Source organism: Polyodon spathula, chromosome 5 (assembly GCF_017654505.1).
Source record: "Polyodon spathula isolate WHYD16114869_AA chromosome 5, ASM1765450v1, whole genome shotgun sequence".
Classification (NCBI taxonomy): Eukaryota; Metazoa; Chordata; class Actinopteri; order Acipenseriformes; family Polyodontidae; genus Polyodon; species Polyodon spathula.
The window spans coordinates 26,006,739-26,033,882 of NC_054538.1; the positions used below are offsets into that span (position 1 = coordinate 26,006,739).

At 35.2% G+C, this 27,144-nt stretch overlaps 1 protein-coding gene across 1 annotated transcript in view; it reads left to right on the forward strand.

Moving 5' to 3' along the window:
- The window catches only part of LOC121316386 (CUB and sushi domain-containing protein 1-like), a 590,542-nt gene that overhangs the window by 353,713 nt on the left and 209,685 nt on the right, over positions 1-27,144 (forward strand). The window contains exons 11-13 of the mRNA XM_041251464.1: positions 6,941-7,028; positions 11,284-11,408; positions 15,331-15,452. Of these exons, the coding sequence (XP_041107398.1) occupies positions 6,941-7,028; positions 11,284-11,408; positions 15,331-15,452 (335 nt within the window). The remainder of the gene's footprint in view (positions 1-6,940; positions 7,029-11,283; positions 11,409-15,330; positions 15,453-27,144) is intronic.

A 27,144-nucleotide genomic window follows, 5' to 3' on the forward strand; every position in this document is an offset into this window, starting at 1 on the left:
TAATTTGTACACAGTGTAGACCTGGTTTTCACATGTCTACTGAAACACAAATGCTAACGTTGTTGATGGTTTGCTAAATTGCTACAGTTGTATTTAAATGAGGACACTCCCCAAGTTCAGCCCATGTCACGCGCTGACGCTAACTTGCCAAGTGGGCACAAAAACACATGTTGCTAAATCACACTTGTGGGCAAAGTCTGTTTGCCAACACGTGCGCCTGATTCTGATGCGCTAACTGTTCTCAAAAGTGTTTTGCGATTGCCTTAGGGGTTTGAGGACTGCTAAATAGGGCCCACAATATTTTAACAATACTAAAGTCTTAATGACGGCAACAGGGGTCCTGGTCATTAGCTGTTAGTAAAAGACTGAAATCAATAACCTGAATAGTTTGGTTGTACTGTCAAAACAAATGGTCATATTTTCTTTTTTTTATCATCCATTCATGCATTAAAATAAAATATTGGGTGATGACTGCATACAATGATGTGGTACCACTTCCTTTTAAAATCAGTATTAAGTTGAGTTTACTGCTGGTGGTTTTACACATTTACAAAAATAAATCTGAACAATGTTTGTGTAATACACTTGTTGATGCAATTGGCAAAAGTTGGAAGAAGGAACTGTACTGTTGGATATAATTTTATTCATCTTGTTCAGAGACTCTCAAGGTTTTACTATTCTAGGTATATTTTAAATTCTAACACATACTCTATGCTTGTTTTGAATTTCAGTATTTCAGTCACATGTCTTTAAATCCACATGTGTATGAGACATTGGTAACATCAGACTGTGATCTGTCACCTATAGTAGTCAACTATAGATAACGAACATGTTCTCCACTGTAGAGGACATAGCAGAATGTCGAAACCTCCACTGAAACACATTTCCTTGGGTCCATGAAAAACAAGGGCGTCTCATCTCTCACTGCCACTATAACACGTTTCAATGCAGTTTTCTAAATGCTGTTGGAGGGTGTGGTTTGTTTAGTGACTGTTGATATTTAACTAATTTAGTACAAAATAGATGTACAGATTAGTAGATAAGCACACCAAATGGAATATACTAATGTTTTCCTGTTTCTGAAAACATTATTTTAAAAACTATTTAATTCATTTTTGTTTTTTTACAAGGACAGGTTGATGTAAAAGCTTATCCTGGATATCACCAGTAGGTGTCAATGGCATAAAAAGCTTAACAAGTTAAAAAGATTGAAATTCTTACTTCTCACAGCATTGAGCTATGCATTGCAGTGACTATACCCATACTGTAATTATATAACGTCTTAAAAGTACTGAAGGGTTAATTATTTTTAGCATAGATTCCTTCTCTGATTTTTTTTTTTATGGAATTAACATACTTCTGAAGCATTTGGAGTCTATTTAATGTTATTCTAATCATCAAAATATACATGCCCATAAATATGTTACACCTACAGTAGGAGACATCCTTGTATTATTAGATGTCTGATTTAAATAATTTTGCTTGTACACACATTTTCAAGATACTGGATTTTGTTCATTGCTCATCAGTGGCATACCACTGTTAGAACACACGATTCTAGTCTGTAAAATGTATTATTGTATTCTGTATTATTATGTATAAAACATCAATTGGGATTAAGGCTGCCACATTTACATTTTTTTTTTAAAAATTAGTTCACATTTGCTACTAATCAGTATATAATTTACTCTTTGAGGTAGGTAGAAACAAATTATCACTTGGCTCATCTAAACAGAGGAGTATACATGTTTAAAAGTGGCAGATTGAATCCACGCGTAACATTTGCTCCTTCCAGTAGGCCTATGTGTAATTTAAATCAGTTGCTAACATGACTTTTTTTTTTTTTTAAATCTAGATTAGAATACTCTAATTCAGAGATAATGTGGCCTTTGCCGGTTTGCACAGGTAGAAATACAGATTAATAAAATGTGGAATATAAATCTCCTTCTTGTACTGACCTTATTTTTTTTTTTATTTAGTCATTGCCAGTTATTTTTGTTATTTTCTCCCAATTTGAAATGCCCAATTATTATTTAGGCTCAGCTCACCACTACCACCCCCGCACTGACTCGGGAGGGTAAAGACGAACACACACTGTTTTTTTATTTTTATTTTATTGAAACCCGCACTTATTGGTCACATGTTTCTGGCAATTTCTAGACAGGCTATAATTAGCTATCCAGACATTTCTATGTCGACCCAAAGGACTTTTTCGTCCTGAAAAATGAAACAAGGACCAGGGGTCACAAATGCAGATTAGACAAAGGGGCATTCAGAACAGAAAATAGGAGGCACTTTTTTACACAGATAATTGAGAGGCTGGAACCAACTCAGCAGTAATTGTTCCTTCAAGAAGCTGCTTGATGAGATTTTGGGATCAATAAGCTACTAACAGCCAAACAAGCAAGATGGGCCGAATGGCCTCCTCTCATTCCTAAACTTTCTTATGTTCTATATGATCCATACCTAGCTACCGCATGCAGCATATTCACAATTGACAGGTGTATATGTAGATTTTCTTTTTTAATTACTTTTTTGGCTTTGATTATAAAAATAAATAAAAAATACATTCTTTGCTTTCTCGTGAAAGGTACAAAGTAATCGTCATTATTCTTTACAACTGTATTGTCAACAATCTGAGCTGGCCAACTTTTTTGGTTAAAAGAGCCATGCTGACAACTAGTGGGCTCAGAGTCAGTTGCAAACACAAACTGAATAAAATGGACAATGCAGACTGTAAATAGGTTTAGTTTACTCAAACTATAAAGCTGACTAAATAGTAACACAGAAACTGCTACGATGTTGCTTTAGTATTGTTATTTTTTTTCTTAACATGTTAGTGTCATAGTTTGACTGTATTTTCCACCAAAGACAGACATTTGTTTTGGAAGCCCTTGCAGCCTCATTGTTCTTGTTTAAAAAATGAAATATTGACTTTTGTCTTTTGTGAGTCAGTGTCCCTGAAATTAATTGGGTGGTGTGACGGCCAAATCACCACACAGATCTGCTTGGGTTCTTGTTCCTTCTGAAAATCACATTACACACACAGGTTTGAAAGAAAAATAGTGCGGATGCACAACTTATAAGCAAAAACAAAGCAAAAAGACAAAATAAACACCTAGGTCCTTCGGAGCACTAACTGAACACTTGTTGCAAGGTCCTAACTAGCTCACAGGACAGATATGCTGTTTACCTGCCACAAATACACACAAAATACAAAAAAGTTCCACAAGATACCTTTCTTCAATACGACTGCTCACACACACAGTCAGGCTCCTCACTCAGCAGCACTGAGCAGACTGGCTGCCTCTCTTAAATACCTTGCACCTGGTTCTAATTTACAATTACCACCAGGTGCAGGGGATAACCAAACAATTAAACAATTAAATGATTAAACAATTAAACAATAAAAACCCTTAGCCCATTCACCCAAAAGTGCATTTTCACATGTTTTTAAAGCAGGGAGGATTTTAACCCCCTCCCTGCTATCTCACAGGTGGATATAATATTTTTTTTCTTAGCTTTCATTGAAACTAATGGTCCATGATCTTGCTTGAACACTGTTTGTCACTGTGCACTGTATATGCCAGCACATTCTGATATAATGCCTATCAATATCTTTGTATCATCCACATTTTTCTGTCTGGGTAGAATCTTCTGTTTAGATTGCTCTAATTTATTTTAGATTCTTTAACTTAAAAAAAAAAAAATCATTAAGATTGTCACTCATTTTGACAGATTAACTCATCGCCTACAAAGATTTAAGTTGGGTATCATTTGCATAGCAGTACATGAGATTGATTAGGAAACTGCCTGCTTATTTATTTATGTATTTATTTATTTATTATTTATTATATAGCGCTTTTTATAAAAAAGTATCGCAAAGCACTGTACAGTACACAGCAGATAAAAAGAACAAACCACATATAGAATATCAAACATACAGCTGCCACAATCAGACCATTTAAATAACAGATTTAAATAACAGTATACACATAACAATACAAAAGCAGCAATTTTAAAGTTACACTGAAACCCACTAAGATAAGAAAGCCATTTTATAAAAGCACGTTCTTGGTCTTGGCTGGTAAACTGTAGTGGTCCCAGCTTCCCTGACAAACGAATGCAGAGCATTCCATAATTTTGGAGCTCTACAAGAAAAATGCCCTACCTCCCGTATCTTCTGCTCTCAGGGTACATTTTGGAAGATATGAGGGTCAGTACCTGCTGCAAATAACTAAGTGGTAATCTACTGAGGATGTTGTGTTAACAGCTAAATCTTAAAATCAATTTTATACTGCACAGGGAGCCAGTGTATAGAGGCCAAAACAGGGTGATATGTTCACTTTTCCTGGTTTTAGTCACAATTCTCACAGCGGTATTCTGAACAAGCTGCTAGCGGGATAACACACTTTGTGGGACTCCAGAAAAAAAATTGCATTAAATAATCAATTCTAGATTAAACAAAGGCATGCATTAGTCTCTCAGCACCAGGTATGGAAATAATTGGTCTAAGTTTGGCTATATTTCTCAAATAGTAAAAAAAAAACTGATAGAAGGGGATCAAAGATGACCCCCAAACTCTTAATTTCCCTTTTTAAGTTTTGATGAGAGGTTGCAAGGGTCGAGCTCATGTAATCCCACATTTCCTTTTAGTTGGTTCTGTGATCCCACTAACATAACCTCTGTTTTATCTAAATTCAACATTAGAAAATTCTGTGACATCCAACGTTTGATGTCTGTAAGGCAAGTATAAAGTACTATATATATATATATATATATATATATATATATATATATATATATATATATATATATATATATATAATTATATATATATATATAGCTCTGGAAAAAATTAAGAGACCACTGCAAAATTATCAGTTTCTCTGGTTTTACTCTTTATAGGTATGTGTTGGGTAAAATGAACAGTTTTGTTTTATTCTATAAACTACTGACAACATTTCTCCCAAATTCCAAATAAAAATATTGTCATTTAGAGCATTTATTTGCAGAAAATGACAACTGGTCAAAATAACAAAAAATATGCAGTGTTGTCAGACCTTGAATAACGCAAAGAAAATAAGTTCATATTCATTTTTAAACAACACAATACTAATATTTTAACTTAGGAAGAGTTCAGAAATCAATATTTGGTGGGGTGACTTTATGCCATCCATCTTGACCATCCATCTTCCTCTTGATCACATTCCAGAGGTTTTCAATGGGGTTCAGGTCTGGAGATTGGGCTGGCCATGACAGGGTCTTGATCTGGTGGTCCTCCATCCACACCTTGATTGACCTGGCTGTGTGGCGTGGAGCATTGTCCTGCTGGAAAAACCAATCCGGAGAGTTGGGGAACATTGTCAGAGGAGAAGGAAGCAAGTTTTCTTCCAGGACAACCTTGTACTTGGCTTGATTCATGCGTCCTTCACAAAGACAAATCTGCCCGATTCCAGCCTTGCTGAAGCACCCCCAGATCATCACCGATCCTCCACAACATTTCACAGTGGGTGCGAGACACTGTGGCTTGTAGGCCTCTCCAGGTCTCCGTCTAACCATTAGACGACCAGGTGTTGGGCAAAGCTGAAAATTGGACTCATCGGAGAAGATGACCTTACTCCAGTCCTCTACGGTCCAATCCTTACGGTCTTTTGCAAACCTCAGGCTGGCTCTTCTTTGCTTCTCATTGATGAAGGTCTTTTTTCTAGCTTTGCATGACTACAGCCCTGCCCCTAGGAGCCTGTTTCGAAATGTCCTTGCCATGCACTTCACCCCAGCTGCCGTTTGCCATTCTTTTTGTAGGTCACTTGATGTCATCCTACGGTTGCTGAATGACATTCGAATGACTTGGCGGTCATCCCGGTCAGTGGAGAGTCATTTTCGCCCTCTGCCGGTCTGTAGCTTTGTTGTCCCCAATGGGTGCTGTTTGACCTTGTTCTTATGAACCGGCGTCTTTGAAATTTTAAGGAGAAGCAACCTGACGCTCAATGTATCCCTCTGCCAGTAAAGCCAGAATTGAACCCTTCTTTTCCTCACTCAAAACTTTCCTTTTCAACTCTTTGGGCATGGTCAATAGTTATTTTTTTAATCCAATTACTTTTGAGGTACTAGAAGCACTGTTTTGCCAACCAGCTGGTCCTATTGCAAGAGGACAGTGATGACCACAGGAGTGGTTTTTATACTTTTCCTCGTTAAATAAGATTTGGTTCAGGTGATCCCCTAATCAGTACCTCATTCAGTAGAATAAGATGTGCCTGTGTTGGAATTCAACAGACACTGGAAAGGAATTGCTGCCATACATGTAGAGATGCTGATTTAAGAAAAATTTTCAGTTTGTCTCTTAATTTTTTCCAGAGCTGTATATATAAGTACTATATATATATATATATATATATATATATATATATATATATATATATATATATATATATATATATATATTATATAAATATATAAAGCCTTTTAACTACTTTCGGATCGATAAGCAAAAACCAATGTATAGAACCATTATTAAATAATTTACAATGAACAACTTTATAAAATGGTATCATTTAAATAGATTAGTTATCTATCTATCTATCTATCTATCTATCTATCTATCTATCTATCTATCTATCTATCTATCTATCTATAGTAGGATATCACGTGTCCCCCTTCCGGTCGTCGTCCCGACCATCCATTGCATTAGGCTGTATGTTTCTGTATTCTGTATGCGAGGAACGTTTTCTCGTCAGAGAAAATATGTCACAATAGCCACGATACACCTCACTATCTCTCCAGGGCCCAGACGCCCTTGGCCCTCTGCGTCAAGCGGGCATGCATATATATATATATAGTAGATATATACGTATATATAATATAGGATATACCTAAACTGGATTTGTGTGACCTTGAGGTTGACATTGACATGCTGTGTATTTTGTTTTCTTTCCTGCAGTGAGTCAAGGTGGCATAGCAGTGGCTGCTGATATTTGTCCCGACCCGGGGGTCCCTGAGAATGGGAAGAGGATAGGTTCTGATTTCCAGTAAGAAGAATGTTAATTTTCTTTCTCTGTTTCCTCCTGCACTGTGTCAGTCTTGGACTACGTAATTTTGCTTTATGGCAGGTAATCCAAGATTAATGCTAAATTGGGTTAGTGAAGCTTGCCTTTAATATTTCCTCTTGGACTTTTATCAAAAAACTACCCTGGTAATGCAAACCAATACATTTTATGTATAATATACTATGATATGAATGATCTATATATATCGATATATATATATAGAATATATATAGATATATATATATATACACTGTTACACTCTCAATAATATTTCACTTTGATATGCTGCTATGGAGTGGCAACATGTAAATGTAGAGTATCTGGTAAAATGCTTATTCGTTGCAAAAATATTAAGATAACTAGGGAAATCAGGGTTACATTTTTACACTACAGAAATCTCAACTTAGACAGAGCCTACCTAAACATTGAAGCATAGTGTGGTCTCTTCAGGTACCCACATGTGTAATAGTTGCCTTATTTCTGTACACACCACATGTAGAAAAATATGTTTTTCTAATTTCGCATTCTTGAATATCTTTAAAAATGTTGACAAAGTAAATACATGTCTTTATTCAGATACAGCTGTGATACGCCTGTACTGTAATTCACTTAGGAATAAATCTGTGTTTTCCCTTGACTCCATCGGGGAAGCAGAGTTATCCACCTGCTGCTTTCTAAGATCACCATGCCAAGTATTGCTGATTGGCTGATCAGATTTGCTATAGAGAAAGAGCACACCTTTGGTTAGCCTACATTAATAATACACTTCACTATGTATGGTCAGAGGCTCTACATATGCATTTATTTTACAATGTCTTCTTAATTACATTTAAATTGTCTTGATGTAGAGATCTAAAAACAGGTATTTTGCTATTTGGTTTTATTTATTTCCTTGACACCTTTTTACACTTTACAATAATGGCAGAAGACAAGCTATTACACATGTGGATACTGGGGATACTGCACATTTTCCTTGTCTGTGATGCAATGCCTGGCTAGAACATGTATTAATTAAGATTGTTGTATTGTAAAAACAACCCAAACTCCCCTAGTTTTGAGGCTTTGCTTAAGATATTCTTAACATTGTTTGCAATGAAAAGCTTGCAAATAGATAATATAAATACAATAACAACACCATAGATAGCATATACATTTCAGTTTCCAGTGTGTGTGTATGTGTGTGTGTGTGTGTGTGTGTGTGTGTGTGTGTGTGTGTGTGTGTGTGTGTGAGTGTGTGTGTGTGTGTGTGCGTGTGTGTGTCTGTATTATATTATACAGGCTAACTTCACTGTAATGAACCCCCATGGGACCTGGAGAAATGTTCGTTATATCAGGGTGTTCACTATAATAGGGTTTGGCAGTTTTCTATATCAGAATACTGACAAAACAGCACATTTGAATTAAACATCAATTTAAAGTACTTTTATGAAGATTCCTTCATATTGATGAACATTTAAACAGTATTGTGACAAGGTTCTCGTGTCACATGTGTGATGTGTGGGTAACCACATTGCAAGACAGAGACATGGGAGTTGGCACAGGCACGCAGGATTTATTAAACAAAAAAAAAAGAAAGTAAACAAACGGGTCATGTGATGCTACCAACGACAGTCAGCCACAGAGGACACAAACCGAAGGCAAGCAGTCAGCAAGTCTCAATCGAGTACCCGTCTGTAAACAATAATTTGATCAAACATAACATCTCCAAAAAGTACACAAAACAAACCTGTTTCCACATATAAATTACACCAACACTAATTTCCCCCTGTGCAGGACAATCACCCTGCTACAGGTATATTTAAAAGAAAACAATAAAGAAATGAAAAAGGAAAGAATGTACACTTACATGCTAAATACAGTAATTACATAGCTTTTCTCTTGAAAAAAAAAACTATCCAGCGCAGATTGCTCCTCTCGCCTGTTGCCTGGTTGTAGTTTGTGTGAAGATAACAGACAGGCAATGATTACATTCGTCATGCATGATTCGTACTACAATAGGTCATCTTTGTAATAGCGTTATCTTTGAACTAGTCAAGGTTGGAACCAGTGCTGCGAGAGGAAGGGAGTGTTTTCCTACTTAGGATTTGAGGCTCAGCCTCTAGAGCAGGGGAGAGATAAAGAAAAGGACGGACCAGACTCCAATCGAGAGAGCCTTCCATATGGAGTCGAGTCTGGCCCTTTAAAACACAGTCCTCTGACTTATTGGAAAGTCGTTATAAGTATTGTCTCATGACTGGGTCCCAGTTAGCGACCAGGTTCAAACCTCAGAGGACTGAAAGGCTCATACAAAGCCTTGATGTAAGGAAGAAAAGAGAATCTGAAAGAAACCAAATAATTGTGATTTATGGGACTCGAGTACTATGAGTGTGATGGCCACGTCTCAGGAGGATAAAAGAGAGCCTTCTTTCTTGAGGCAAGATAAAGCACATAAGCTGTGAAAGAATAGTGTGGCTGGTGGTCCCTTCTGACCGCACGAAGAACCTGTGGAGTTATGGGAACTCTAGGTCGGGGAAGTGAGAATCACTATCCCCCTAGAGGGGACTGACACAGAGGCACACGGTATATGAAAAAAGTGAGTAGGAGGAGGAGAAAGAAAAAAGCTAACGCAAGAGAAAGAGCTGAGCTGTGAATGGACTGTGATTGAAATTAGGAAAAAGCAAATTTTTCACACCCAACTGAATTTCTCCAACATTAACTTTTAAAATACATGGATCAAGGCTATATTTCCACCCTGAGCCATTTGAAAAATAAGACATAATACCACAGTAGAGACGTCAAAATGACATATTCCTCTAGAAGATTATACTTGACCTTTGACCAATATTTGACTCCTGTACACCCCGAGACCACTTTCAAATACATAACGTCTCATTTTCAAATCACTCGACAACATCCACAATTCATGGTTTTTAGGCACTTTTAACAAATCTGTCTCTGTGAAGATTACAATTGTTCTTTGACAGTTTAAAAACTACTCGACGGTCTCATAGTTTATGACGTCAATATTTCTGTTGTACTTAAAACTATAAATAACTTATTTCTTTCTTTAATGCACATTTATCAAGTTAAAAATATTTAACCTTTGTACCATATTTTCACTTTCATTTATAGTAATTAATTAAACCAAAACCTGCGTCGGTTCAAACTGACGGTATACAATGTTGTCAAACATATTTGTAAACTCACAAAAAATATAACAAAATCAATCAATTGTTTTGTAAACTATATTGCATTTCACCATTTACACAATACAATCATAACAAAAAATTAGCAGCGTAACTTAATAGGCCACATATATATTTAGAAACAAATATTAAACTGCAAAATTGTACAGTTATGGCCAAACATTTTGCATCACCCTATAGATTTAACACATATTGCTTCATAAAGTCAATTGATACCTGCCTAATAATGTTATGTTAACATATTGAATTACATACTGCTCAAGTTTTCCATATACTTAATGAAAAACTGACACAAAATAAAATAAAAAATTATTAATCTAAAATGACTGTACTACTATTATGGCTTCTGGTAGACTTCTGTGATATAATTTTGCAGTTTATTTGATTACATGATGTTACATAAAAGATCTAAATTATGTTCATATAGTTTTCTTTTTTAATGATATTTCAATCCTAAGATTCTAGGTGATGCAAAACTTTTGGCAATTGCAGGGTACAGTATATACTTAATACTTCTATCACATACCGCACATATCTAATGAAAATTGTACAAAATATGTATTTAAAAGTCAGCGTGACTTGAAAGGGGAAATATTAAATAATTAGTGCACATGGCTCCTGGGCAGTTTATTCTGTTAAGTTCTGCAGCTGAGTCATACCTCCCCCCACAGGTTACAAGCTGCTGTTATCAATTACAGATCCTCTTAGGCTCACTGGACTCAATTAGCAGAGATCAAAATAGATAGTGCACGATAATTTAATATGATATAGTAGTATCTTACACATAGGGTTGAATATACTTCAGCCCCTTACATTACTAGTGAGTATTCATTAGTGTCACTGTCAGCAACAAAACATTAGCTTTAATTTATTATTTTACTGTTTTGTATCCTTCACTTATACTGAGACTGATAATTGACTGGGTTTCGTTGGGTTTTGACATTTTCATAATACATAAAAATAAGTATTTTTGATGCATCACAACACAATGTTTAAAGGTATATTTCATAGCAGGATTGAAACTGGTGGACACTTGTTTGTATATCCCACAGGGTTGGTGCCAGTATCCAGTTCTCATGTGATGACAGCTATGTACTCCAGGGTTCAAAGAGCATCACTTGCCAGAAAGTGACGGACACTTTGGCTGCATGGAGTGACCACAGGCCAATCTGTCGTGGTAAGTGAGTGAGGACGCATTCCAAATCTAGACACTACCATGCAAGGACAATGTCAGATAATGTTAACAGGGTTGGATTAAAGAGCAACTACCTATGTTCGTGAGATATGTTTTTGTATACATTCGCTTTGTGTTATTTTAAGTCAACACATCCTCTTACAAGTTTAAAGATTCATTTTGGCCTCATTAGAGCTCCAAGAAAATTGTCTAGCCTCAAAGTTAATTTGGTAACCATTAACCTGTCCCCCTGCAACAGTCTGCCTTAAATGGATGCAAGAACATCAGTAAGACATACCTCATAGAATAAATGTTGCATCTACTAGGGACAGGGTTTTTCAGACAGGTTACCAAATGTACATGGATATTAGATTATTCTGAGAGTAAAATTGGCTGAATTTACAATGAAAATAGAGGTAGCATGCTATGATTGCTAGGTTATTATTCCTGAAAAAAGCAGGATTTTTTTTATTTTGACATGGGTTTACAACAAACGTTTAAGTGCTGCTGCGCCAGGTGTCATGTTATGATAATTAAGTAGGGGCTATGCTAATATTTCAGCATGCATCATAAGAATTAAATATGGTGTTTACAATGATTTTGTTAGATTTTAGATATATATTACAGAATATTACAGAAACATTCCAATGTCACTTACCTAATCATGGCCATCCAGGTTTGCAACAGACATAACTGAAGTGTTCTGCTAGTCATGTCAGTTTTTTTATTTTTTTATTTTTATATATCTGCAAGGATGATTAAATGTAATTATTTGTCAATGTTTCTATTAAGATTCCCACAGAGCCAAAAAAATATTACTTAATGTGCTATTCTAAAGTTGAGTCAACATGCTACCAGTACTACTAACACTATGTAACACAATTTTTGTTCCTGGGTAGTAAGTAAATACAGTATAATCGTAAATCTCGAAAAACTACTCACTTCTAAATCTTTTGTAGTCATTTTTGTATTACTTTAGTATAAATACATGTTAATTTGGATTCATATGTTGTTTTTTTCTGACTTTATGTGAGTGAAAAGACACACATTTGCCCGTTTTCCCATTGGAAATAGTGATATTTTGAAATATCACTGTCCTGGTCACAAAAGCAAAGTTTGTGGGGAATAATAGCCATTTTCTATACTTTTGAGGCATAAGCAATTAGGAAATAACACTTACTACCCAGGAACAAAAAAAAAAAAAAATTACACGGTGTAATTCATGTTAATTTCTTTAAACTACATGCGATAATATGTGCTTTGTTTTTTATTACTCAGTATTGCTACACTGTAACATGAACTTAAAAAAATGTGTCTGGTGAAAGATGTACGATTCTAAATTTAAAATTAAACAATGTTTCAAAGAAGGAATATAACTTTTATAATTATTGTAAGAGTAATATTTAGTATTAACAGCAGAAAAGTATAGTATGATGACTATATGATGACATGTTCAGTTATGGGTGCCAAAAATCAATCAGCCTTTCAGTGCTTCAAACAACTACATTTTAAAAAGTCACCAAGATGTAAGGACTAAAGCAGAAGATTATACAAATTGAATGTAAACAACAACAAGAATACATGAAATACGATCACTCATAGTCATACCAAGCTCTTTAAAGAGTAAGTAGAGTTACACGTCCCCACGTGTCGCTACAACTGTTTAAATAATGTAACTTCCTTTTATTGTTAAAATCCGGACAACTTTTTACACTTATAACTTTAAAGTCTGTTTCAAAGCTATTTTCAAAATGTCTGCTCTAGTGCACTGGGTTTTGGGATATGTCCTCTAAATCATTGCAGGAAGAGCGATTTAAAAAATAAATAAATAACAAGAAGTGCTCTGATTCGTACATATCATGGATCACTATTGCTATGTTACCTATTTGACAAAGTAGGCAATAATCCTACACTATGAGTGCACTAGTGTGGATATTTTGAAAAGAGCTTTGAAACAGACTTTAAAGTAAAAACTGTAAAAAGTTGTCAGGATGTTTATTTAAACAGTTGTAGAAACACGTGGGGACGTGTAATGCTATATTTTTCGGAACCCCACTACTTATTCTTTAATCGAGATAGGAATTGACTCAAATATGTATAATAGAAGTAAATGGCTTTAAAATAAACCACTGAAAGACCCCAGCTAGGGTTAACTTTTAATTGTTTTACCTCTACCCTTATACTGACTTGTGTGCAGTTATTTAATGCTGCCACTGTATACAATTATGAAAAAGCACATCAATTATCGCTGCCATTATTTTAAATATTTGAATAGTATACAAATGTATTTAGTTTGGTAGATTGAAGATAGATTTACCAAACTATTGCAGCTGAAAATAAAAATACATTGAGGGTTTCCAAGATATTCAATACAACGTTCAAACTTTTCAGTACAAAAGGGTGTGTTCAAATTACAGTAATTTCAATTAAATTAGACAACATGTCACACTTTCAATAGCTATAAAATAAATATTTCTTGGCAGCATTTCTACTGTTTCATAATTGACCTTGACATATTTTTCTGCATCACTGTATAACCTCTTTTTAAAATCAAACTGCTTATTAATGATTTTTCCTGATAAGTAACATACCGTACAGTAAGGAGTTAATATCATTGGCAGTCTGTAACACCAGTTTGAATTAAAATGGGTGACCATTGCTGGTTATTTAGCATTAATTATAGACCTGTAAATTAAGGATGTGTTCTGATTTACATTTCTGATGTCCCTTTAGAAGTCTCTAACTCTTAAGTAATTAACAGGCTTTTAGTCCTCTGGGGGTTTCTTGATTTAAAGCATTCAATAATTTGCAGGGAGATGGAACTCATCCTTGACATCGTTTGTACATGTGAATGCTTTAAAAATTAGCAGCAGTCTAATCTGTTGCTGATAGCTAAAACGTACATTAGCTAATTAGTTCTTGCAGTTAAAAAGTATTGTTCTTTTCTGCTTCATACTGTAGGTCAGATTGTTTATTTCTTTTCAATCAGAATATGGTTTATTGTTTATTAATCACCCTATAAAACAATAAACACATTCCAGCTTTAATTCACGTTGGATAATAATAATAATAATAATAATAATAATAATAATAATAATAATAATAATAATACTTAATTTGTTTACATGAAAACACGTTACAAAATACCATGTTTGCTAATAATACCATATTATTTAAGCAATAGTGCCTTTCGATGAGTTGAACATGACAGGAGTTAATCATTCCGATCTGAAGGCAAGGGCACTAACAAAAGTCAAGGTTAACACACAGTAGAGCCTTCCTCGAGAGGGCACTATCGCTATTAGATCAACTTTTTTTTCTCTCATTATTGTCTTAAAAAAAAAAAACACTTTAAAACCTACATTTACCTCAAACTTGCAATCACCCATTGGGTACCCTTCCACTGACAACAAGTTCAAGGTAAGTGCAATGAGAAAGATAGCAAAGGAGGAAGGAGTTGCATTACACTTAAATTTAGCATTACTATTCATTTCAAATAGCTTTCTTAAGCTAACTATATATTTTCTAACATACTTTGGAAAACACAATTCTAAAAATCTGAGTGCCCCATAGTGTGTTGCAGACTGTGTGCTTGATCTGCTTTTTCTAGCAGTGAGGCAGAGTAAGTAGCCTACTGTACTGTAAATTGATTGCATTTATGTGAAGTATGCAGATGAATGTAGCGAAAACAATGTGCATTATCCATAGGTATGTACTCCAACAAACTCATTACAGGAATGACAAAAAGTGCGTGGAATGCGTCTGAGCACGTTTTACACCGGTGTGTGGCTATATAATTACATAACATCCTAGTGGATATCACACTCCATACACATTGTTCATGAGCATGTTGAAACCTTTATATTTCCTAAACATATTAAAGGAAAAGTAATCAATCTTTTTTGTTCTATTTTTTTTTATACAGCAAGAACATGTGGGTCCAATTTAAGAGGGCCAAAGGGTATCATCACATCTCCAAATTACCCAGTCCAGTATGAGAATAATGCACATTGTGTATGGGTTATTACTGCAGCTGCTTCAGACAAGGTGAGTTTAATTGAGGACTCAAATACCAATCACACTGACGTCAATTCTGATGTACAACTCCCTGCTTTTCTCAGGCAATCCAATCTGTAACTTACTGACATTTGATTACATTTGTATAGGGTGCACATATACACAAGTACACCACGGATATGAATAACTGTATACAGTATGCAAAAGTGTAAGTGTTACTAATACTGACATACAGTCTGTGATAATAAAACACTTAAAGTCAATTTTTAAAAAATTATTTCAACCTGATCCCTTAAAGTACTAACAGGTACCCTGGAAGTAATCTCCTAGCAACATACAAAGCAAAAAAAAAAAAAAAAAATAGACCATTTTTAGGAAGATAGTTGTGGTCTATTGAGCTGGGCATCATCTGTTCATGGATATTAAGTAACATGTAGTAAAACTAGATACAACGTTCTGAAACAATTCAAGAGAAATTACTTGGTATTTTGGTTATGTGATAAAATATAGATTTTGAACGAGTGTTCCTTTAGAAGTCTGTAATTCTTAAGTAATTCTAGGCTTTTAGTCCTCTGGCTGTTCCCTCCACTTTCATTAAATTGTTTGGGATATTGCTGTGCTAGTTTCTTAGAACTTAATTTTCCCAAATGTTGTTGTAGTTCTGTGTTAGTATTCACCTTTATTTGACATTTGCTTACCACTTTAATTTTGTACTGCCGTCAATTCAAAAGTCAACAAATGTCAAAATTCATGGGTTCTGTGCAAGCTGTGACCACCATCCTTAGTCACTGGTACTGTAGTATAGTGACGTCTAGAGACACCTAGTGGTGGGTGGAGTTAATGAGAAAAGAGAACAAGTAAGATGGCAACTACCATGTAAACCATGAGGCCCTGTTCTAGCATAAACATGTACTTGTTGGTTTAATAGGTGTTAATAAACTCTTGTTGTTACAAACTCTAAGCGAGTGTTTATCCAGAACACCACAATTGGCAACGAGAGATAAAAATGTTTTTCTTTTTGTTTACAAAAAAAACAAAATGCCAGAAACTGATTCATGTGACATAGTTGAGGACTATGTGCATAAAGTACTTTCCATATGTATGAGTGACTTGGAAGCAGTATCTCTAGATGAGCTGAAATTTGCTTAACAACACTACCCTGTTCTTAAACAACTTTTCTTGATTGTGGAAACAGAACAGTGGCCAAAACCCTTACCTGAGCAATTAAAACCTTACCACTTGTGTTCAACTAAGCTTTCAACACATGAGGGCTTGATTCTCGCATTGTCTTATCAACCACTAAAGTCAATCAAATGTTACAGTTAGCACATAAAACACACCAGGGCATTGTCCATACAAAACAAAATCTGTGCAGCAAATTTTATTGGCCAAACATGGATTTAGACATGGAACGTTTGGACAAAGCTAGGAATCAAACTTGTTGGTCCTATAAACACGATTATGTGCTCAAAATAATCAACTACTACTCTTCATATCCTGAGGCAGTTGTAGTTAAAGACAGTTCTTCACCTGCACTTGCAGAAAAGCTACACGAAATCTTTGCATGCTTTAGATATCCATGTGAGTTTTTTTTGTTACTGTTTATGGACTTTACGTTTAGAGACACCTAGTGGTGGGTGGACTTAATGAGAGAAAAGCGAACAAGTAATATGGCGACTACCATGTAAACCATGAGGCTCTGTTCTAGCATAACTTTAATAGATGTGGAATAGATTTTAATAGATTCTAGCATTACTTTAATAGATGTTAATAAAGGTTTGTTCATACGAACTCTAAGCGAGTGGTTTATCCAGAACACCACAGGTACATAGGAAGAGACAGTAAAAGTATGAGAAAAATGTTTTTAAATTTGCTTATACAAAATGCCAGTTCAACATAGATACATATTTAAAGTTTGGGTACTTTGCTCATTTACTATCACAAACATTCATATGTTTCACTTCTATTTCTTATAGATTTGCATGACATAATGTGTATGCTTGGGAAAGAGAATCTGTGGGCTATTCATTTTCTTAACTCTAATTGTAAAATCGATGGGAAATAAATTACCAACACTAACAAGTACATGCCACAGCAAAAAAAAAATAGAAAAAAAAGTATATAAAACTGTACTTATACAAAGAATGGACTCAGCTGAATTCTGCTTAATAAAAAATCTTCAAAGAAAGATAAGCATCATCAAGCTACGATTTATATAATCATTCTTCTGAGGAAGAATTTTTAGTAAGCTGTGTGTAGATTCTTGTTTGGTAAGGTTTAAAAATGATGATGTTCAAAGTTTATTATCTTAAATAAAAGCAAATGTATTCAGCTATAGGTCTAAACTCCCAAATTATATTTAGATAAATATTTAGTGCTCTGCAATTCAGTAGGTGTACATTTCTCTCCTTACTGAGAAAAAAAAAAGAAACTCTACTAATACCCCTTTAGCAGAAAATAATTTTACAGAGCAAAATCCGCAAAACAAATGAAATACTTTCAGGGCATTGTACTGAAAAATAAATACTATTGGGCACCTATATTTATGGGTATATACACAATATTATCCTGTGTTCTGCAGTACTGGGTAGTGTTATACAGGTCTGCACTGTTGCAAGCAGGCAAGGCACAAAGGCAGATTGCAAAACACATGATCTGATTGGGATGAGGACTGAATTATTCTAACCCTCAAACTACCTTTAAAACAAAAATCATTAATATCTCCCATTATTTTAAAGAATTACTCACATTTTCAGATATGCTTGCTCTCAATTTTCTTTGTTCATTTTACTTCACATTATTATTTTATTTTAATTATAATATATTTAATACTTCATTAACTTAAGTCTTTAAGTATTCTGACCAGCTCCCCAGATAAAGTTTTGGGTCATTGAGTAAATTACTCAATTTAGACACTATAGGATAGCTGTACTATGATGGGCCAGTCGCTGTACAAACATATTGCAATTTGCATTTTCGTTGGGACAATTCACAAAGTATACATTTTGTCTTTTGTACTAAGAGAAAATATGTTCATGAAAAGAGCCGCAATATACTAATTTAAATATTTGTTGCGTCTTCTTAGCGAAACCTCTAGCATACATTGTGAGAGTCATGTGACACTGTTCAAATAAAAGTGGGAGTTGAGTTGTGGTGTGCTACAGCAGAGGCTGCCCGAAGGATAATGTCTATACATGCAAGGGTGCAAATATAAAATGTAACGTCATCTGTACAATGCATTCGGTTCCATTTCATTTTACCTATTTTAATACCGTTATATATATGAAATGAAAGGTAGTTTAATCCAATCAGATTCTATAGTGGGGCTCCAACCTTCACCCCCCAAAAGCTTTTCATAATCATACATTAGCCCCTCGCTAAACCGGACATGTCTGTCCGTCTTAAGGAGGTGTCAGGTTTAAAAACCATATAATAAAATCACACACACACACATACATTTACAGTTCTCAATGTATTTTAAATGTAAAAAATTTAGCTGAAATAACACTAATGTGTTTTTGGTAGGCTACACATTACATTATGTAAAAATATAAATCTGTACAGTAGGCCTATACAGTATACAATACAGTAGTACAATAAAATGAATACCTAGCACACTTTTAACACTAGCTACCTTTTGGTAGCTACACATTACAAGTAAAAAGTGAATCTGTCATATTGTTTTATTTAGTACAATCAGCCAGTATTTACAATAAAATGAATCCTTTCTTTTCACTTTAGCCTACCGGTAACACAAAATAAATCATGCTACTACCAATAATTATTTTCTTGAAAGTGGGGGGAAACATTTAAGCGTGGCGCGCATGTGTGACAGAAATTTGTTTTCAAGGCTTGTAAGTACACCCTGGCTAGTGAAAATTAGTACTTGGATGTTCGGCTCCATAATGCATTAACAAATTGATGCAATTGTAAGTGTCGCAATTGCCCGCAGCTTTAGTACATCTCATTACCTTGTTTGGGTAACCACCATTTTAAATGCGAATTTACGGCAGGAATGCCCAGTAATTCCATACTCTGTCGTGAACAGCAATTTTTTTGACGACGCTGCCGTACTGTCACGTACAACACTTTAGTACATCTACCCCTCTGTAAGCAAAATATGTTTTGGGTGAACAAACAGGCAACATTATCTTAAAGTACTTTCAATGAATACTGTAACATGAACCTTACATTTTAACTGTAATGTTACTTTTGAACTACTGTATTGTACTTTCAATTAAAACAAAAGCAACAAGTTAATTATTTTTATGTGCTTTATTGACCACAAACAACACTGTGTGTTAGCAATTCCAACGCTGTAGTTGGAAAATATATAATATATATATATATATATATATATATATATATATATATATATATATATATATAAAGAAAATTTTTACAGGTACTGCATTAATGCAAACTATAATATTGTATTCCTTATTGATCACCTTGCTATAGCAATATAAACCACCCCGACTATCAAAATACAGAAAATGTGTTTCACAGATTTACCTTCTGAAAATGTGGCTGATAGGTAAATTGATAGGTTAGGTTCAAGGGGACTAAGACTGGACCAAAGAATCCAGTCGCTTGTTCACCACTCACAAACATGCATTGCAATTGAATGGATTCAGCTATATGTTATATATTTATTTTTTAAATGAAAACCTAAACTTATTGGGCACATGTTTTTGGCAGTTCTCAGGCAGGCTACAGATAGCTGTCCTGGTATTTCTATGATCTATTCTCTAGCTACCGCCTACAGTATATTCACAACTGACCACTAAGATACCAGGAACCAACAAAGTACATGAAGCTTGATATCATGCAAACTCAAGATCTACAGAAACATTGCTATATGTATTCTTTATACATTACTTTTAAATAGCCAAAGTAATTCATATTATTTCAATGCATAGAACACCCAGTACGTAGCATATCTGGAGCACTGGTTCTGACAATATATTTTTCAATATCACATCTGAGCTTCCCAACAGACATGCCTGAAGGCTACTATGGAGAGCCCATCTTCTTAGAGGGTGAGGAGCAGTTCTCTTTTTGTCATTTGCCATATCCAATACACCCTTTTTAAAGACTGCTAGCAAAAATCAGTCATGGTGACCAACATTTTCCTAATTTGAGTTATTAGCGAATATAATATTATGCGTGTTCTATATTGATTTTCAATTGTTGTTCCTACTTAGATCATTATTTGCCATTACTAAATATTCTATCAAAAATTACTTCTGAGAAGACTCAAGTATGATGTTGGGGATGTGAGGTGAAGAAGTATATTAGTGCTGCGCTACACACTGAAGACAATAGGTGACAAATTTTGTATAGAAGCTTATCAAAAAGTAGGCAAACATAATTGATTACTATTTGGTTAACAGCATAAAACTGGAACTAGGAACCCAACATCATTTCAGTTCTAGCATAATTAACACATGATTAACAGATAAGGATCGATGATATGGCATGCCAAAAGAATATATATAGCGGGTTTTTTGTTCAAACCAATTGTTTAAATCAAACACAGACACACTTTCATTCCATACTGAAGCTTCTGCTTCAATTTCTATAATACTCTTGTCATCCTCAAATACCAACACTTTAGTTTCAATTTCTTTCTTTTCTGCACGTCAGGAATCGTTTTTGAAAATCTCTCTGTATCACAGCTCTCCTCACATTGAATGTATTTGTGTCCCTCAAATGTCCTCCACTCCTGCTTTATCTGCTACAACCACTATTCCATATGTAGATCTGACCTTACCCAGAATTTTCTCTGATGCTGCCATCTCTGCTTCTTTCTCTTATAACTAGGGATCCAAACCAGATTTTTTTTCTATTTTGGTTCAGCTCCAAACTGAGACTTTTGAAAGTTCCGAACAGCTTATTTCGTTCCGTTCCGGTTCGAATGAAAAGAAATACTGGTTCAATTATTTTTTAACAGTAAACTCCAGATAACTAAGCACTCAAAGGGAAAATGGTGTGACAAGTTATCCACCTGTATCAATAAATGTACTTACTTCCTGTCTATGGAAACAACAGTGCCAATGCTGCAGCCTGTAACAGGGCTGGAGCCAAGCATATAAGGAGGAGGTTTCTGTGATTGTTTATTGTAACTATGAATGTTGTGATGCTATAAATAAATAATAACGCTTTGTGTGTCACAGCCTGCCTGCTGTGTTTTGTTCTGGGAACAAAGCAGTGTCTGTGTGATTACCAGCTCTGAGCTCCTAATCAACAGGTGGGTGTGGTGCAGCAGAGCGCCATGAATAAAAGTGTCTTGATTATACAGATCAGGGTCCATCTGTGCTGCTGAAACAACTGGGGTGAGGAAACAAAGTGGCCCACTCTAACGGAGATTGAGTAAATATATCCAGAGCAACAGGGAGTTAGTTTTGGGATAGTTGATCCATCCAGTATAGCACACAGGTGTGGAAGCGGGACCTCCATTTTGTTAGCGGAGTAGCGCGCGCCATTTTTCACTGCAGCTTTATTTTGATAGTTTTTTGTACAGGATTTATTTTTGTTTTTTGTAAGCTGGCCATATGTCCCCCATGAGCTATCATTGCTGGTAGTGTCACGTGGAGGGAACCTGTGTGTATAAATAAACCTGTGGGCTGTGTGAATGTCAACCTTTTTCATCCCCTGTTAATCTAGCATTGAACACGCATCCATATCATCCAGATAATTCACTCAGTCATTCATTGCAACTATTCCTTACATCACAGGTAGCAAGACCGCTGTTACACAGCCTTAAAAGAAAATGAGAGCAGTCTGCTTCTTTTTTTCTTTTCTCTGTTGCAACTTTCTTTTGCCTCAGTTCGAGTTTACAATCTTGTTGGGTTAGCGTCCTTATACATTTATCATAATAACTTAATACAATGTCTGTCTGAAATAAACTCTACAGCTAATCAAGATCATGGCTCCATCAAATATGCCACTTGCTTGTTTTTTCCATTCTGTTCCACCTTTCAACCTTGTGGTGTTTTAAACTTAAAAAAGCATTTTTGTGACAAACATCTCTTCAAAGCATTATATATTTACCATAACCTAAATATTTCTTATTGCATAGCTACTCTGTATTAAACAGAAGATATGCAGAAAATATCCCCTCCAAGTAATCAATTACATATGAACACACATTATTATTAAGCACTAAGGGGAACATTGTAATCATCGGTATGCACACACGGTATACACACACACACACACACACACACACACTTATAAATACTATATATAAAAATAATTAATACAATCATATAAACATTAGATACAAGCAGGCAAAGATGTGCAGATCATAGCGTAATGCCCTAATGTATACGTTTGCATCAAACACAGATGTCCGTGGAGTCAAATCATAGAATTGACTGATGATTAAAAAAAAAAATTACATTAAATACTATGAATATATTAGCATTTCCACCCCATTTCTTATACTCTCATCCAATCAGTATGGATCCACCCTGCTATCACACACCTTCAATACACCCCCTGGTAAGGGTGGGAAACTCACATTTAAGCATTTTACTGACTGTCTTAACCTAATCTGTTAGAAACTGTTTCAAACTAGTCCTTTGTTTGTGGTGTTCTGGTTTCACACTGTGTCTCCATAATTAATACTTTATGCAGAATGTCATCTCCTACAACATGTACATGCGTGCAATTTTTCTACATACTTCTGGATATAACAATAAAAATTAAACACCAAACAATCAAATCATGAATCATTAAATACAACAAAATAAATTTGTTATACAACAAACATTGCTGTTTTCTCAAGAAGACGGTAAAATGTATTAAATCTTAATATCTAGGAATATAACTAACAAACCTCTGATTATTAACAAAGTGCCACACATACAGTGCCTATAGAAAGTCTACACCCCCTTTCAAAATGTTCACCTTTTGTTTCCTCACACCATGGAATTAAAATCCTTTATATTTTTTTTCATTGATCTACATATAGTACCAAACAACTTCCAAGTGAAAAAAATATTCTGGAAATTTGTAGAAAATTAAAAAAATGATAACTGAAATAGCTTGGTTGGATAGGTGTCCATGACCCTTGTAATAGCAATCCTAAATTAGCTCAGGTGTAACCAATCGTCTTCAAAATCACACACAAGTTAAGTGGCCTCCACCTGTGTTAAATTGTAGTGATTCACATGATTTCAGGATACATTCAGCAGTTCTTGTAGGTTCCCTCTGCTGGGTAGTGCATTTCAAAGCAAAGACTCAACCATGAGCACCAAGGCACTTTCAAAAGAACTCTGGGACAAAGTTGTTGAAAGGCACAGATCAGGGGATGGGTATAAAAAACTTATCAAAGTCCTTGAATACCCCTTGGCTCATGGTCAAGATGATTATTAAGAAGTGGAAGGTGTATGGCACCACCAAGACCCTCCCTAGATCAGGCCGTCCCTCCAAACTGGATGACCGAGCAAGAAGGAGACTGATCAGAGAGGCTACCAAGAGGCCAATGGCAACTTTGCAAGAGCTACAGGCTTTTATGGCAGACTGGTCAAAGTGTGCATGTGACAACAATATCCCAAACACTCCACAAATCTGGCCTGTATGGTAGGATGGCAAGAAGGAAGCCATTATTCAAGAAAGCCCACCTTGAATCCCATTTGAAGTATGCAAAAAAAACACTCAGGAGATTCTGTAGCCATGGGGTAAAAAGATTTGTGGTGTGACGAAACTAAAATGGAATTTTTTGGCCTAGATGCAAAGTGTTATGTTTGGCACAAACCCAACACAGCTCATCACCCAAAGAACACCATCCCTACTGTGAAGCATGGTGGTGGCAGCATCATATTATGGGGATATTTCTCATCGGCAGGGACTGGGGCACTTGTCAGGATAGAAGGGAAAATGAATGGAGCAATGAACAGAGAAGTCCTTGAGGAAAACCTGCTGCTCTCTGAAAGAAAGCTGAAACTGGGACAGAAGTTCACCTTTTAGAATGACAATGACCCAAAGCACAAAGCCAAAGCTACACTGGCGTGGCTAAGGAACAAAAAGGTATCCAAGCTAAATCCAATCGAAAATTTGTAGCATGACTTGAAGATTGCTGTCCATCAGTGCTCCCCAAGGAACTTGACAGAGCTTGAACAGTTTTTTAAAGAAGAATGGTCAATTATTGCCAAATCTAGGTGTGCAAAGTTGGTAGAGACCTATCCCAACAGACTCACAGCTATACTTGCTGCCAAAGGTGCTTCCACCAAGTATAAGTCAGGGTGGTGGACACTTATCCAATTATGATCTTTCAGTTTTGTATTTTTAATATATAATTTTTTTTTCTCGGTAAAAACTTTTTCCCCTTTAACAGTGTGGAGTATGGTGTGTAGATAAGTGGATAAAAAAACGAATTTAAATGCATGAAACTCTGAGGCACTGAAACCTGTTTTTACACTTTTTTCAAAGTCAAGGGACATCTGATATATATATATATATATATATATATATATATATATATATATATATATATTAATAGTACATAGCCATCATAGATGGTATCGTGCAAAAGCCATCATAGATGGTCAACTGTGTGAAGTTGCCTCACACACTGCATGCATGCCTATCCCAGGACTGCCCTGGGTACAGACATGCATACAAATAGGGATTGCAGTAAATACACACAGTACATGGCTTTTGCAAAAATTAAAGGTTTGCTGACATAAACAGGGTTAACAGTAGTTGTGAGTAGTATCAAACACTGCACCCCTAAATGGCTTAGAAAATTATTCAGTACCATCAGGCAATCAGCTTCAAGTTCTAGAAAGTGTCTATCAGACGTTAGATGTCCACTACTATGTCACAGCATCAACTGTCAATCAAATTTAAAATCAATCCACACAAGTACCTTTTTTTTCATTTTGACTTAAGCTCAGTTCACAGCTATGGGAAAGTAAATGCTAAACGAGATACAATTGGTCTAAATATATTTTACTATCCAGCACAACCAGCCTTTACAACAACATCTTTCAACAACATCAAACCAAGACACGGACAGTTCAGTAATATTGTTCCATGCAGAAATCTTTCAATGTTCAATTAAATTAGACGCAACTGTGACAAGTAAAAGGTTATTTATTTATTTCTCTCTCATTAAGTATGTGATCCTCTATGAAAATAGGAACAATGTGATATGTGTGGTTATTTTCTCATTTGATTTGAATGAATGCAAGAAATATTCCAAAATGAGCATAGCATGAATATTTTATTTACCACGATAGTTAAAAGAGCTATAATGTGTTTGTGTTCCCGAACATAAGCATTTCTTGCACTTGTACTCTCTACCATTTCTTTTCCATTTGGAACCCTCCGAGACTAGCCCTAGGTCACAGTGAGTCATTTGTATATGGACTTTGACAGGAGTGTGTGCTTTGTGATTGTGACCCACATTATTTAACCAAACAAACTCTATGCCTCCAAACTACATCCCAGTTCTTCTATTCAGAAAATGTGCAAATGTTTAGTCAACAATTATACATTTGTGTAGGTTTGAAATAAATCCTAAAAAACTTAAGGTGATCCCCATATTCAAAAATGGTTGGGAACCACTCATGTATTGGATTAAGTTTGGCCCATGCTTTGCTGTTACATCAACGTCAGTCCATAAAAAAATATGGGCGGCACAAAGGATTTAAACAACATATAATTGCATTAGTATTTTACCAAGCAATGTTATTAAAAGTAAAACAGAAGTCAACAAGGATAACTTTTTGTACTTTCTGTGATAAAAGTCATATCAGTGCTGACAGCATACGCTAGTGGCATACATTTATTTTTTCCCCAGTGGAAACAGTTTATGTTGTTCTAATGTATTCATCACAGCACTGTGGGTAAAGACGTGACCCTACTTGGGAAAAGGGATCAAAACATTCCCTAATAATTACACTGTGGTATTAATGTGATACCAATGTTTAAATTAGCATACAAATGACATTGGGATACAGAGTGATACATTATCACAAATGTGAAAGACAAATGAACAAAAATTATGATATTAAAGATTGTCTACTTGCATAGAGAAAAAAAAAAAAAACCTAAATAAAGAATTTATTATAATATAACTTTCTGTTTTCAGTTATGATTTAAATGTCAAGTCAAAGAGCTAAAAAAAAATGCAAAATGCCTCTTGGTTGTAATAGCTTTCTTAGTTCAGTAAATGACACCAAAGAGGTGTTTATACTTCAAAATTGAGTGTATTGTATTAGGGGGCAGTGGGATTTTAAAAAACCAAACCTGTGGATGATCTAAATACCACCACCCCTTTAACACTATAGTATTCCTTAAGGACCTTGGCTTGTTGTGTAATGTCAATAAATACGTTCTCACAACTTAGCCTAAATCTAATTTACTTAACTCAAAATTCACTTTTTTACATAGCTTCTATTAGTGCCCTTTGTCGTGTAGAGAATTAATTAGCTGCTTAGACTTCCTAAGTTAGAGGCACAGTCCTATGAAATTACATTAAATGACTAATCTGTATCTCTCCTAATTAAAATAAAACAAGCTACTACACTATTTTCCAGTAAACATATGTTCTTTTTAACCTAAAGTATCTAGTAGTACTGTAACTACACTGACCTACCAAATCTACACATTTGGCATTCGAGTAGCACATTCAGCACTAACCTCTAGCTCTCACTCTGAGGGGAAAATCTCCCACACAGCTTCACTGTTCCCAATTTTTAAACAA